Source organism: Dendrobates tinctorius, unplaced genomic scaffold (assembly GCF_039654945.1).
Source record: "Dendrobates tinctorius isolate UK_male_01 unplaced genomic scaffold, ASM3965494v1 ptg000403l, whole genome shotgun sequence".
Classification (NCBI taxonomy): domain Eukaryota; kingdom Metazoa; phylum Chordata; class Amphibia; order Anura; family Dendrobatidae; genus Dendrobates; species Dendrobates tinctorius.
The window spans coordinates 502,999-517,438 of record NW_027362068.1 but is presented as its reverse complement, the minus strand read 5'-3'; the positions used below and the strand labels follow the sequence as shown (position 1 = coordinate 517,438).

The 14,440-nt window shown below is 45.6% G+C and overlaps 1 protein-coding gene across 9 annotated transcripts in view; it reads left to right on the top strand.

Annotated features, from left to right (window-relative positions):
* Positions 1 to 14,440, top strand: part of SLC35F5 (solute carrier family 35 member F5) — a 172,731-nt gene that overhangs the window by 36,141 nt on the left and 122,150 nt on the right. For 5 of the 9 annotated variants that reach the window (XM_073563838.1, XM_073563840.1, XM_073563833.1 and 2 more), the window contains exon 2: positions 11,960 to 12,040. Coding sequence is in view for 6 of the 9 variants with exons in the window: in XM_073563840.1 (XP_073419941.1) it covers positions 11,960 to 12,040 (81 nt within the window). In the remaining 3 variants the exon portion in view is untranslated. Of the gene's footprint in view, positions 1 to 4,750; positions 4,978 to 11,959; positions 12,041 to 14,440 lie in introns of those variants that run through there. The other 4 variants (XM_073563836.1, XM_073563832.1, XM_073563839.1 and 1 more) reach the window with 4 other exon arrangements.

Genomic DNA, 14,440 nt, shown 5'->3' with positions numbered 1-14,440 from the left:
ACACATCCTCCATCCCATAGTCCCGTCCCCATATACCCATCATACATATCCTCCATCCCATAGTCCCGTCCCTATAAACCCATCATACATATCCTCCATCCCATAGTCCCGTGCTCATATACCCATCATACACATCCTCCATCCCATAGTCCCGTGCTCATATACCCGTCATACATATCCTCCATCCCATAGTCCCGTGCTCATATACCCATCATACATATCCTCCATCCCATAGTCCCGTGCCCATATACCCATCATACACATCCTCCATCCCATAGTCCCGTCCCCATATACCCATCATACACATCCTCCATCCCATAGTCCCGTCCCTATAAACCCATCATACATATCCTCCATCCCATAGTCCCGTCCCTATAAACCCATCATACATATCCTCCATCCCATAGTCCCGTGCTCATATACCCATCATACATATCCTCCATCCCATAGTCCCGTGCTCATATACCCATCATACACATCCTCCATCCCATAGTCCCGTCTCCATATACCCATCATACATATCCTCCATCCCATAGTCCCGTCCCTATAAACCCATCATACATATCCTCCATCCCATAGTCCCGTGCTCATATACCCATCATACACATCCTCCATCCCATAGTCCCGTGCTCATATACCCGTCATACATATCCTCCATCCCATAGTCCCGTCCCTATAAACCCATCATACATATCCTCCATCCCATAGTCCCGTGCCCATATACCCATCATACATATCCTCCATCCCATAGTCCAGTGCCCATATACCCATCATACACATCCTCCATCCCATAGTCCAGTGCCCATATACCCATCATACACATCCTCCATCCCATAGTCCCGTGCCCATATACCCATCATACATATCCTCCATCCCATAGTCCCGTGCCCATATACCCATCATACACATCCTCCATCCCATAGTCCTGTGCCCATATACCCATCATACATATCCTCCATCCCATAGTCCAGTGCCCATATACCCATCATACATATCCTCCATCCCATAGTCCAGTGCCCATATACCCATCATACATATCCTCCATCCCATAGTCCCGTGCCCATATACCCATCATACATATCCTCCATCCCATAGTCCAGTGCCCATATACCCATCATACATATCCTCCATCCCATAGTCCCGTGCCCATATACCCATCATACATATCCTCCATCCCATAGTCCAGTGCCCATATACCCATCATACATATCCTCCATCCCATAGTCCAGTGCCCATATACCCATCATACACATCCTCCATCCCATAGTCCTGTGCCCATATACCCATCATACACATCCTCCATCCCATAGTCCTGTGCCCATATACCCATCATACATATCCTCCATCCCATAGTCCAGTGCCCATATACCCATCATACACATCCTCCATCCCATAGTCCTGTGCCCATATACCCATCATACACATCCTCCATCCCATAGTCCTGTGCCCATATACCCATCATACATATCCTCCATCCCATAGTCCAGTGCCCATATACCCATCATACACATCCTCCATCCCATAGTCCTGTGCCCATATACCCATCATACATATTCTCCATCCCATAGTCCGGTGCCCATATACCCATCATACATATCCTCCATCCCATAGTCCCGTGCCCATATACCCATCATACACATCCTCCATCCCATAGTCCCGTGCCCATATACCCATCATACACATCCTCCATCCCATAGTCCCGTGCCCATATACCCATCATACACATCCTCCATCCCATAGTCCAGTGCCCATATACCCATCATACATATCCTCCATCCCATAGTCCCGTGCCCATATACCCGTCATACATATCCTCCATCCCATAGTCCGGTGCCCATATACCCATCATACACATCCTCCATCCCATAGTCCCGTGCCCATATACCCATCATACACATCCTCCATCCCATAGTCCCGTGCCCATATACCCATCATACACATCCTCCATCCCATAGTCCCGTGCCCATATACCCATCATACACATCCTCCATCCCATAGTCCCGTGCCCATATACCCGTCATACATATCCTCCATCCCATAGTCCGGTGCCCATATACCCATCATACACATCCTCCATCCCATAGTCCGGTGCCCATATACCCATCATACACATCCTCCATCCCATAGTCCCGTGCCCATATACCCGTCATACATATCCTCCATCCCATAGTCCGGTGCCCATATACCCGTCATACATATCCTCCATCCCATAGTCCTGTGCCCATATACCCAACATACATATCCTCCATCCCATAGTCCGGTGCCCATATACCCATCATACACATCCTCCATCCCATAGTCCCGTGCCCATATACCCATCATACACATCCTCCATCCCATAGTGCGGTGCCCATATACCCATCATACACATCCTCCATCCCATAGTCCGGTGCCCATATACCCATCATACATATCCTCCATCCCATAGTGCGGTGCCCATATACCCATCATACATATCCTCCATCCCATAGTCCGGTGCCCATATACCCATCATACATATCCTCCATCCCATAGTGCGGTGCCCATATACCCATCATACATATCCTCCATCCCATAGTGCGGTGCCCATATACCCATCATACATATCCTCCATCCCATAGTCCAGTGCCCATATACCCATCATACATATCCTCCATCCCATAGTCCCGTGCCCATATACCCATCATACATATCCTCCATCCCATAGTCCGGTGGCCATATACCCATCATACATATCCAATCCATAGTCAAGCATTATGACATCATAATGAGCGGCGGCGGGGCTTTCAACCTTTGACATCAGCGTCGCCATGGCAACCATTGTGACATCATGATGAGCGGTGGGGCTTGATACACACACACTTTCCCCCCAGTATGTAGATAGGGGCAACATTGTTTGGTGAATTGGAACGTGCGGGGTTAAAATTTCGCCTCACAACATAGCCTAGGACACTCGAGGTCCAGACGTGACTGTGCCAAATTTTGTGGCTGTAGCTGGATATATATATATAAATGCAACAATGTAGACCAGCTCACTCCTGTGAACCACCTGGAACCTCAGCTGACCTGGTTAACTCCGTTGTGCCCGGATCTGGATGTGGGAGTCCATCCATACAAATGTGAACAACGACAGAGCAAAGTCCAGCAATAACGTGAACAATCCAGGATGCTGTTAAAAAATTATTTTCTCTTTCTTTTTATTGATAAATCCATTAAAATGCAATGGTCCAAGCAATTCAAAACAGCAATAACGCAGGAAAGTAGTGCGGATAGGACTACGCGTTTCAGCATTTTCTGGACCGTGAAGAAGGCGGGTTTTACCGCTGAAACGCGTAGTCCTATCCGCACTACTTTCCTGCGTTATTGCTGTTTTGAATTGCTTGGACCATTGCATTTTAATGGATTTATCAATAAAAAGAAAGAGAAAATAATTTTTTAACAGCATCCTGGATTGTTCACGTTATTGCTGGACTTTGCTCTGTCGTTGTTCACACATATATAGTGTATATACGGTGTGTGTGTGTGTATATATATATATATATATATATTTATATTATATGATTCAAAGAAGCTTTATTGGCAGGACTAAATACACATTAGTTTTGCCAAAGCAGGTGTACAGAAGGGAATAGGGACTGTAGGGATGTTGGGAAGGGGCTGTAGGAAAGGTGGATGGGGGCAGATCCAGGATGGGGCTATAGAAGTCCATATATAGTGCGTGTGTGTATATATAGGAGGTGTATATAGCTGTATATACGGGGGGGTGGGTGTGTGTGTGTGTATGTATGTGTATATGTGTGTGTATGTATGTATATATATATATATATATATATATATATATATATATATATATATAGTGCGTGTGTGTATATATAGGAGGTGTATATAGCTGTATATACGGGGGGGTGGGTGTGTGTGTGTGTATGTATGTGTATATATATATATATATATCACCAAAAAGTGACTCTCCTCTATTCTATAGAGTCATTACACACAGAGTGATCTATGTCATGTGTTTATTTCTGGTAATGTTGAGGATTATGGCTTACAGCCAATGAGAACCCAGAAGTCATTATCTCAGTAAATTTCAATACTTTATAACACCAGCTGGAAAAATGATTATACAATCTGAAATGTTGTCCTCCTGAAATGTATGATCAGTAAATGCCCTCAATACTTGGTCAGGGCTCCTTCTGCATCAATTACTGCATCAATGCGGCGTGGCATGGAGGCGATCAGCCTGTGGCACTGCTGAGGGGTTATGGAAGCCCAGGTTGCTTTGATAGCAGCCTTCAGCTCGTCTGCATTGTGGGGTCTGGTGTCTCATCTTCCTCTTGACAATACTCCGTAGATTCTCTATAGGGTTAAGGTCAGGGGAGTTTGCTGCCAATCAAGCCCAGTGATACTGTTGTGTGTACACCAGGTATTGGTACTTTTGGCAGTGTGGACAGGGGCCAAGTCCTGCTGGAGAATGACATTTCCATCTCATAAAGCTTGTCGGCAGAGGGAAGCATGAAGAGTAGAGTTGAGCGACTTTGGTCGGATCGGGTTTCGTGAAACCCGAATGAAACAAAATAAGTTTCAGATGAAACTCGTCCGACTAGAGCAAAACAAAGTCGGAGTTTCGTCCGAAACCCGACCCCAATGCAAGTCAATGGGAAATAAAAGTCGGACGAAACTCCGACTTTGTTTTGCTCTAGTCGGACGAGTTTCATCTGAAACTTATTTTGTTTCATTCGGGTTTCACGAAACCCGATCCGACCAAAGTCGCTCACCTCTAATGAAGAGCTCTAAAATGTCCTGGTAGACGGCTGCGCTGACTTTGGTCTTGATAAAACACAGTGGACCTACACCAGCAGATGACATGGCTCCCCAAACCATCACTGACTGTGGAGACTTCACACTGGACCTCCAGCAGCTTGGATGGTGGCCTCTCCACTCTTCCTCCAGACTCTGGGACCACTGACCACAGTCCGGTTCTTCTTCTCCTTGGCCCAGGTAAGACGCTTCTGGCGTTGTCTATTGGTCATGAGTGGCTGACACAAGGAATGTGACACTTGTAGCCCATGTCCTGGACACGTCTGTGTGTGAAGCAATGACTCCAGCAGCAGTCCACTCCTTGTGAATCTCCCCCACATTACTGTATGGCCTTTTCCTAACAATCCTTTCCAGGCTGCGGTTATCCCGGTGGCTTGTGCACCTTTTTCTACCACCTTTTTCCTTCCACTCCACTTTCCATTAATATTCTTGGATCCAGCACTCTGTGAACAGCCGGCTTCTTTAGCAATGACCTTTTGTGGCTTCCCCTCCTTGTGGAGAGGGTCAGTGACTGCCTTCTGGACATCTGTCAGGTCAGCAGTCTTCCCCATGATTGTGGAACTACTGAATCAGACTAAGGGACCTTTATAAACGCATAGGAGCCTGTACAGGGGTTTATTGTTAATTATTCTAATTTCCTAAAAACTTTTGGGTTTTTATTGGCTGTAAGCCATAATCATCAACATTAACCCATTTCTGACATGTGACATACTATCCTGCCCACGGTGCCCAGGCCCTTGTGACCGGGGACAGGATAGTGCGTCACCACGATCAGCGCCACTCACGGGGGGAGCGCTGCTGAACACGGCTAGGTGTCAGCTGATTATCACAGCTGACACCCGGCACATTAACCCCCAGCACACTGCGGTCAAACATGATCGTAGTGTACCGGGGGCACATGGAAGAATCATGCAGGGAGGGGGCTCTCTGCGTGCTTCCCTGAGACCCTCGGAACAGCGCGATGTGTTGCGTCGCTCCGAGAGTCTCCTCCCTACAGGCCACCGGATTCAATATGGCCACTGGGGCCTTCGGGGTCCTGCAGGGAGGCGACTTTCTCAGTGCCTGTTGCGAGCAGGCACCGAGAAAGCCTTTGCAGTGCCTGTCAGATCACTGATATGACACTTTATTATATTGTCCCACACTGACATTATAAAGTTAAAAAAAAAGTGTAAAAATGATTTTTATTTAAATTTAAAAAAATATATTCCCTAATTCTTTTTTTTTTTTTAAATAAAAAAATAACAAACCATAAAAGTGCACATATTTAGTATCGCCGCGTCCGTAACGACCCGCCCTATAAAACTGTCCCACTAGTTAACCCCTTTAGTGAACACCTTAAAGCATTGTTTTTTTCTTTTTTATTTTTTTTCTCATCATACCGCCAAACAAAAAGTGCAATGACGCGCCATCAAAAAGACGCATATAAATATCCATGGTACCGCTGAGAGCGTTATCTAGTCCCGGAAAAACGAGCCGCCACGCAGCGTCATCAGCGGAAAAATAAACAAGTTATAGCTCGCAGAATAAAGCGATGCAAAAATTACTTTTTATATAAAAATGTTTTTATTGTATAAAAACAAAACATTAAACTATATAAATGAGGTATCGCTGTAATCGTACTGAACCGAAGAATAAAACCGCTTTATCAATTTTACCGCAGGCGGAACGGTGTAAACGCACCCCCAAAAGAAATTCATGAAACGCTGGTTTTTGTTCATTCTACGTCCCAAAAATCGGAATAAAAAGCGATCAAAAAATGTCACGTGCCCGAAAGTGGTACCAATAAAAACGTCAACTCGTCCCGCAAAAAATACGACCTCACGTGACTCGGTGGGTCAAAAGATGAAAAAATTATAGCTCTCAATATGTGGTGATGCAAAAACTATTTTAACAATAAAAAGCGTCTTTTACCATAGAATCATAGAATGGTAGAGTCGGAAGGGACCTCCTGGGCCATCTGGTCCAACCCCCTGCTCCGAGCAGGACTCACTGAATCATTCCAGGCAGATGTCTGTCCAGCCTCTGTGTAGAACGAACACCGTGAGCACAACTCAAGATGGTGCTAAGGTTAGGTTCCCAAACCGTTAAAGCAACAAATATAAACCTAGCACTCAACTTAAAGGTACAGTCATATGTTAAAGTTTGGGCACCCCTATTAATGTTAACCTTTTTTCTTTATAACAATTTTGGTTTTTGCAACAGCTATTTCAGTTTCATATATCTAATAACTGATGGACTCAGTTATATTTCTGGATTCAAATGAAGTTTATTGTACTAACAGAAAATGTGCAATCTGCATTTTAACAAAATTTGACCACCTTCAACATATGACTGTATTTGCAAAGAGGTTTATTGTAGTACACGAAAAAAGACGTTTCGGTCAATGTGACCTTCAGTTATGAAGAGAATAATCTCAAGGTAATAAGCTTGTCAGAATATAGCAGAGGGGCAAACGTGCCTCCAGATGTGGTGTCCAGCCTCTGTGTGAAGACTTCTATTGAAGGAGAACTCACCACTTCTCGTGGCAGCCTGTTCCACTCATTGATCACTCTAACTGTCAAAAAGTTTTTTCTAGTATCTAATGTGTCTCCTCCCATTCTGTTTCATCCCATTGCTTCTAGTCTTTCCTTGTGCAAATGAGAATAAAGTTGATCCTTCTACAATGTGACAGCCCTTGAGATATTTGTAGACAACTATTAAGTCTCCTCTCAGTCTTCTCTTCTGCAAGCTGTGTGACAGCTGTCAAACATAAAAACCCACCATAAATAGTACTATATTTTTCGGACCATAAGACACACTTTTTTCCTCCAAAATTTTGGAGAAAGGTGGGGGTGCATCTTATGCTCGCAATATACTCACTTGCAACTATGGCTGGTGTGGGGGTCTGTGGGGTGGTGGTAGCGGCGGGCTGTGCTCCGTGGGGGGGTTCCGCCGGCATTTCCTCAAAGCCTCCGGGAACATGGACGCCGGGAAGATGGCCGTCGGTCCGTGGACGGCGCATGCTCTGGTTCAGATCTCGAGAACTCGTTGCCGAGATTTGAATCTCGTCTCCTGAGATCTCGGGACAAGATCTGAACCTGAGCATGCGCCGTCCCCAGACCGGCGGCCATGTTCCAGGAGGCCAACGCAACATGGCAGCAACGGATGTGCGGGGACCTCCAGGCTTTTAGGAAATGCCGGCAGAGCCGCTGCTCCTGCATCGAAGCCCCTGCACCAGAGCCCAGCTGCCCCAGCACAGCCCACCTGCCCCAGCACAGAGCTACCGCACTAGCCTGGACCACTGAATGACCCCTGTGACCACTCCTCCACCTGTGCCGGATCCCTTCCCTGGTAAGCTTAAGACGGACTCCCATTTGACACTTTTTTTTTTTTTTCCCGTATTTTCCTTCTGAAAATTTGGGGTGCGTCTTATAGTCCGAAAAATAAGGTAAATCAAACCCCCCTTAGTTAGGGAAAAATAATAAAATTAAAAAAATGTATTTATTTCCGTTTTCCCGTTAGCGTTAGGGCTGAGGTTAGGGTTAGGGGAGTGTTGGGGTTAGGGGTGGAGTTATAATTGGGGAGTTTCCACTGTTTGGGCACATCAGGGATATCCAAACGCAACATGGCGTCTGATCTCAATTCCAGCCAATTCTGCGTTGAAAAAGTCAAACGGTGCTCCTTCCCTTCCAAGCTCTGCCATGCGCCCAAACAGTGGTTCCCCTCACATATCAGGTATCAGCCTACTCAGGACAAATTGCACAACAACTTTTGGGGTCCAATTTCTCCTGTTACCCTTGGGAAAATAAAAATTGGGGGTGAAAAGATCATTTTTGTGGAAAAAATGATTTTTTTAATTGTACGGCTGTACGTTATAAACTTCAGTGAAGCCCTTGGGGGTTTAAGGTTCTCACCACACATCTAGATAAGTTCCTTGGGGGGTCTAGTTTCCATAATGGTGTCATTTGTGGGGGGGTTTCCACTGTTTAGGTACATCAGGGGCTTTCCAAACGTGACATGGCGTCCGATCTGAATTCCAGCCAATTTTGCGTTGAAAAAGTCAAAAGGTGCTCCTTCCCTTCTGAGCTCTGCCATGCGCCGAATCAGTGGTTTACCCCCACATATCAGGTATCAGCGTACTCAGGACAAATTGCACAATAACTTTTGCGGTCCAACTTCTCCTGTTACCCTTGGTAAAATAAAAAAAAAAATTGAACCTGAAGTATTTTTTTTTTGTGAAAAGAAGTAAAATGTTCATTTTTTTTTTTTTTTTTAAACATTCCAAAAATTCCTGTGACACACCTAAAGGGTTAATAAGCTTCTTGAATGTGGTTTTGAGCACCGTGAGGGGTGCAGTTTTTAGAGTGGTGTCACTTTGGGGTATTTTCTATCATATAGACCCCTCAAAGTGACTTCACATGTGAGGTGGTCCGTAAAAATAAAATGGTGTTGTAAAAATGAGAAATCGCTGGTCAACTTTTAACCCTTATAACTTCCTAACAAAAATAACTTTTGGTTCCAAAATTGTGCTGATGTAAAGTAAACATGTGGGAAATGTTACTTATTCAGTTTTTTGTGTGCCGTATCTCTGTGATTTAAGGGCATAAAAATTCAATGTTGGAAAATTGCAAAATTTTCTAAATTTTCGCCAAATTTCCGTTTTTTTCACAAATAAACACAAGTTATATGAATGAAATTTTACCACTAACATGAAGGACAATATGTCACGAGAAAGCAATGTCAGAATCACCGGGATCCATGGACGCGTTCCAGAGTTATCACCTCATAAAGGGACAGTGGTCAGAACTGTAAACCTTGGCCCGGGCACTAACATGCAAACCACCCTTGGGGGTGAAGGGGTTAATAAAGCAGGTGTGACCCTCTCTTCAGTGCGCACTCGCTCATCAGGAATAGACCTGTGATGAGCTCAATAAGATCACATACAGCAGAACTAACCATAGTGTTCTTGAACAGACTGACTGAGATTGCCGTGGATATTCCTCCTTATTTCCCGGGACTACGGCCCACTCCTCCAGCACCTCCATTTTATATTTGAATTCAGACCAATTATTAACTTTGATTACACAGTGGGGGGGTGCATTATACAATTCTCAGCACAGGGACATTACGTTTAGCACATCCAGTTGTTGCTCACGGTACTGCCCCTTTTAAAGGGATATGACATCAGAAATCTGCTTATTAACCCGACTTCACACACGTATCTCTTGTAACTAAACTTCTCTGTGTAAAACCGTCCCATGGAGTCATCCGGTAGTGGAGCGGTGGGAGTATGAGCCGTCTTCTGAACACCCGCCCATCGCTCCGGTCACTCCGCAGCCTGGGGATGGCTGCACAGAGATAGCGGATAGATAGTGGGTGTTCAGAAGACGACTCAGAGTGACTGTTTTACACACGAAGGCATGTGTTCATGAAGTATGGCGGATCTACAAGAAGTGTAGTGTCAATGACCCATGACGATCTCCGGTATGGTGGGCATTCACCCCCCAACCTCCTCTCTCACACAATTTCAGTGGGAGAAAGAGCTTACAATTTACAAATCTCTTTTGGTAATAGGACAATATGTTTAAAATATTGGAAGAGGGTAAACTACGTATAGCTAGGCGGTGAGGAAACCAATTAAGATGGGAAGAGTTAACCATTCAAGTTCCCTTTGAACAGGAAAGAACTTTTCTAAAGTTCAGATAAAAAATGGGACATGTGTTTACTCATAGAGAAGTGGAGAAGTCTCCTTTGTCCCCAGGAAAGACCTCCTGAGTTGAAAGGAAACGTTTGTTCACTTCAGGGAAAATGTTACAACTACAACTAGACATGGGGCATCGGTGGAAAGTTATGAATATTGGGGTTTGTGTAGATCCCATATTGAAGGGGACATAAGTTAAAAAATGTAAGGACTAATCGGGGATGAACATGCTTATTTTCTCATAATTGTTGCATCTGCCTATAAGCCCCAAATCAATAGTGGTCTAATAACTAACATCAGCCATGCTATGTTTCCTATCTATGGAAACATAAACTCCCAATTAAAAAATATGGATACTATATGGCACGTCTGTAATCTTCAGGGGTAAAGATATCTCATAAGTTAGGAATTTAATAAAATCCTGAAGGGCGGAGTACATCCCACAAGCCGGCCCATGTGAAGTTATCAAGGGAGGTGTCTGGGTGTAACTCAGGTGCGGATAAAAGGTGAAGAGGAGTTATGATCTGTGATCCATGCAGAGAGATGGATATCGGTGTAAGCACGATCCCATCACTGGATGTTTCCAATTGAAGTGCTCTCCTTCATTTTCTGAGCCATCTCTGTGAGCGATGTAGTAAGTTTCTTTTGCTAATCCTGTTTATTTTATGTACTGTATGTGCGGTATTGTTTAGTCCCCTTTTTGTAAAATCTTTTGAATATTTTTTATAAACACTGTCTATTGTTCTTGGTTAAATATAAAATTGAATAGTTCTGTTCTTTTTGTTCTGTGAACCGCACTCTGAAGCCATACACTACCTGTCAGGTGTCCAATCGGCCTGCAGTATAAGCGATTGGTGGTGGCAGCAGCGAATAGCCTTTCTTGGGTTATTGTGGAGCTGGTAGTGACGTGTTGGAATTGGAGATGTGTATACCATGCGCTCACGCTTAGCCTCCCGATAACTGGCCTATGAACGGAAACAGCTTGTGGCCTCTCCCGTTAATTGTTGGTCAGTCGCGTAATTGTCCAGACGATAGGGGGCAGCAGAGGGCTGTTTGTGACAGAAATGGTGGATCTGTGCGACCCTCCCCCAGCTGTGGTCCTCCACACTTGGTGGCAGCGGTGGCATTCTACGTGATCTCTCCGGTGTCATCCTTGACGTGTGTTTGCCCCAGCAGCTCGGAGTCCGGCTCGCAGGCAGCTTGGTGCCATTGAATCTTCCCGCAGCTCAGCCGTCCCCACACACTGCTCCAGATTCAGTGCCGGCTTCATCTCCCAGCCTTCGTTTTTGGAGCTGTACCGGTCACGTGTGAGCGGCCGGAGGGCAGAGACTTTCTTACCTGTGATTGTCTTGTCTCCTCCAGCACATACAGCCCCCACAATTCAGCATGTAGTCTGGCGTCTGTTCACATGGAGGATCCTAGCTGGCGCTTTATATTCTCTGCGCGGACACCCTGGTTATTTGTTTTTACTCTCATTGCTAGGTGGACGATCCTAGGAAAGAGGCGAGGATCCAAATATCCCTTGTGTGCTGCCCGAGGACGAAGAGGAAAGAGAAGTTGCAGGTGACAAATTTAGATATTTCTAAGTTTTAAACAGATGTGAAAAATGCAAAGAATGAAGGAAGATTGAGTGATACAAAAGTGCAAAGTGAATGCACAAAAGAGAAATGAAATCCGCCTCTGGGGAGAGCGCCCTCCAGCGTCCGGCTGCTCCGGTGCATGTGCTAAAAGCCGTGAGAAGTCTGGACTGAAGGCAGCAAGGCCACAAATGGCCACGTATGGAGACGGGAAACTCGTGTGACACAGGCCAGAATGTCAGCGACGATTCCTCACAGCCCCGTCCTCTGACCACAGCTTTACACCCCTCATCAGGCATCACCCGGAGGCTCCGTCAGTCTATGATCAGTGCCCAGAGGTGCCAGAGCCTGTCACAGTCGGCTTTTCTCTCTCCTCTCAGACCGTCTCCACTGGTTCAGGTTGGTGATTGTGGGGCCGTGTCCTCTGGCGCAGCGTCCATCTATCCTTCTTGCTCTTATCGCCCTTATGTGCCCTGGACGTGTGTCTGGACGTGTGTTGGTCGCTGTCCTGATTCAGTGCCAATGATGAAGGCACTGGGTGCCGACCAGAGGAGCGGACATGTCGCTGCAGAACGCTGTGTCACCTATGCTGGGTAATCAATCACCCCAGGGTGGTCAGCAGAGCCTCCACAGTCACATCTTCCCTCCATGCTTCACCGGGGGCACCACACATGAAGAAACCATCCACTCTGCTTTTCTACGTCTCAGGCCGGGTTCATACTTGCAAGAAACTCGCACCTCAATACCCGGCACTGCCGCTGGCACTCAGACAAGAGCATTCAGCTGCATAGAAATACATGCAGGTGCACACTCCGGTCCCGAGTGCCGGCAGCCGGGTATTGAGGTGCGAGTTTCTCTCAAGTCTGACCCCGGCCTCACCTTGGTGGGGTCATAGTGTTTGTTTCAATGTAGTTACAAGTCCATCAACTGTAACCAATGGCAGAACATGCTGATCCAGTGGAAGGAACCCCCCGATAGGCTCCATTTTATCAGAAAATTGCTCCCAACTCCACACACGGTGATCAGATGAGATCACGAGATGTCTGGATCAGCGTCCATCACAGAATCAGCGCCCACAACCTGTAGTTATCAAGAAAGGTGTCCGGACCTCCTGGTGATTTTGTAGTGAGTCAACCATTACAAGTTACAACTTCATGTGGCAAAGAATCCATAGTCTCACTGCTCGTACAGTAAAGAATCCATAGTCTCACTGCTCGTACAGTAAAGAATCCATAGTCTCACTGCTCGTACAGTAAAGAATCCATAGTCTCACTGCTCGTACAGTAAAGAATCCATAATCTCACGGCGCGTACAGTAAAGAATCCATAGGCTCACTGCTCGTACAGTAAAGAATCCATAGTCTCACTGCTCGTACAGTAAAGAATCCATAGTCTCACGGCTCGTACAGTAAAGAATCCATAGTCTCGCGGCTCGTACAGTAAAGAATCCATAGTCTCGCGGCTCGTACAGTAAAGAATCCATAGTCTCGCGGCTCGTACAGTAAAGAATCCATAGTCTCGCGGCTCGTACAGTAAAGAATCCATAGTCTCGCGGCTCGTACAGTAAAGAATCCATAGTCTCTCTGCTTGTACAGTAAAGAATCCATAGTCTCTCTGCTTGTACAGTAAAGAATCCATAGTCTCTCTGCTCGTACAGTAAAGAATCCATAGTCTCACTGCTCGTACAGTAAAGAATCCATAGTCTCACTGCTCGTACAGTAAAGAATCCATAGTCTCACTGCTCGTACAGTAAAGAATCCATAGTCTCACTGCTCGTACAGTAAAGAATCCATAGTCTCACTGCTCGTACAGTAAAGAATCCATAGTCTCACTGCTCGTACAGTAAAGAATCCATAGTCTTGCTGCTCATACAGTAAAAAATTCAGTGTCACTGCTTGTACAGTAAAGAATCCATAGTCTCGCTGCTCGTACAGTAAAGAATCCATAGTCTCACTGCTCGTACAGTAAAGAATTCAGTGTCACTGCTCGTACAGTAAAGAATCCATAGTCTCACTGCTCGTACAGTAAAGAATCCATAGTCTTGCTGCTTGTACAGTAAAGAATCCATAGTCTCACTGCTCATACAGTAAAAAATTCAGTGTCACTGTACAGTAAAGAATCCATAGTCTCGCTGCTCGTACAGTAAAGAATCCATAGTCTCACTGCTCATACAGTAAAGAATCCATAGTCTCGCTCATACAGTAAAGAATCCATTGTCTCAGTGCTCGTACAGTAAAGAATTCAGTGTCACTGCTCGTACAGTAAAGAATCCATAGTCTCGCTGCTCGTACAGTAATGAATCCATAGCCTCTCTGCTCGTACAGTAAAGAATCCATAGCCTCTCTGCTCGTACAGTAAAGAATCCAAGTCTCACTGCTCGTACAGTA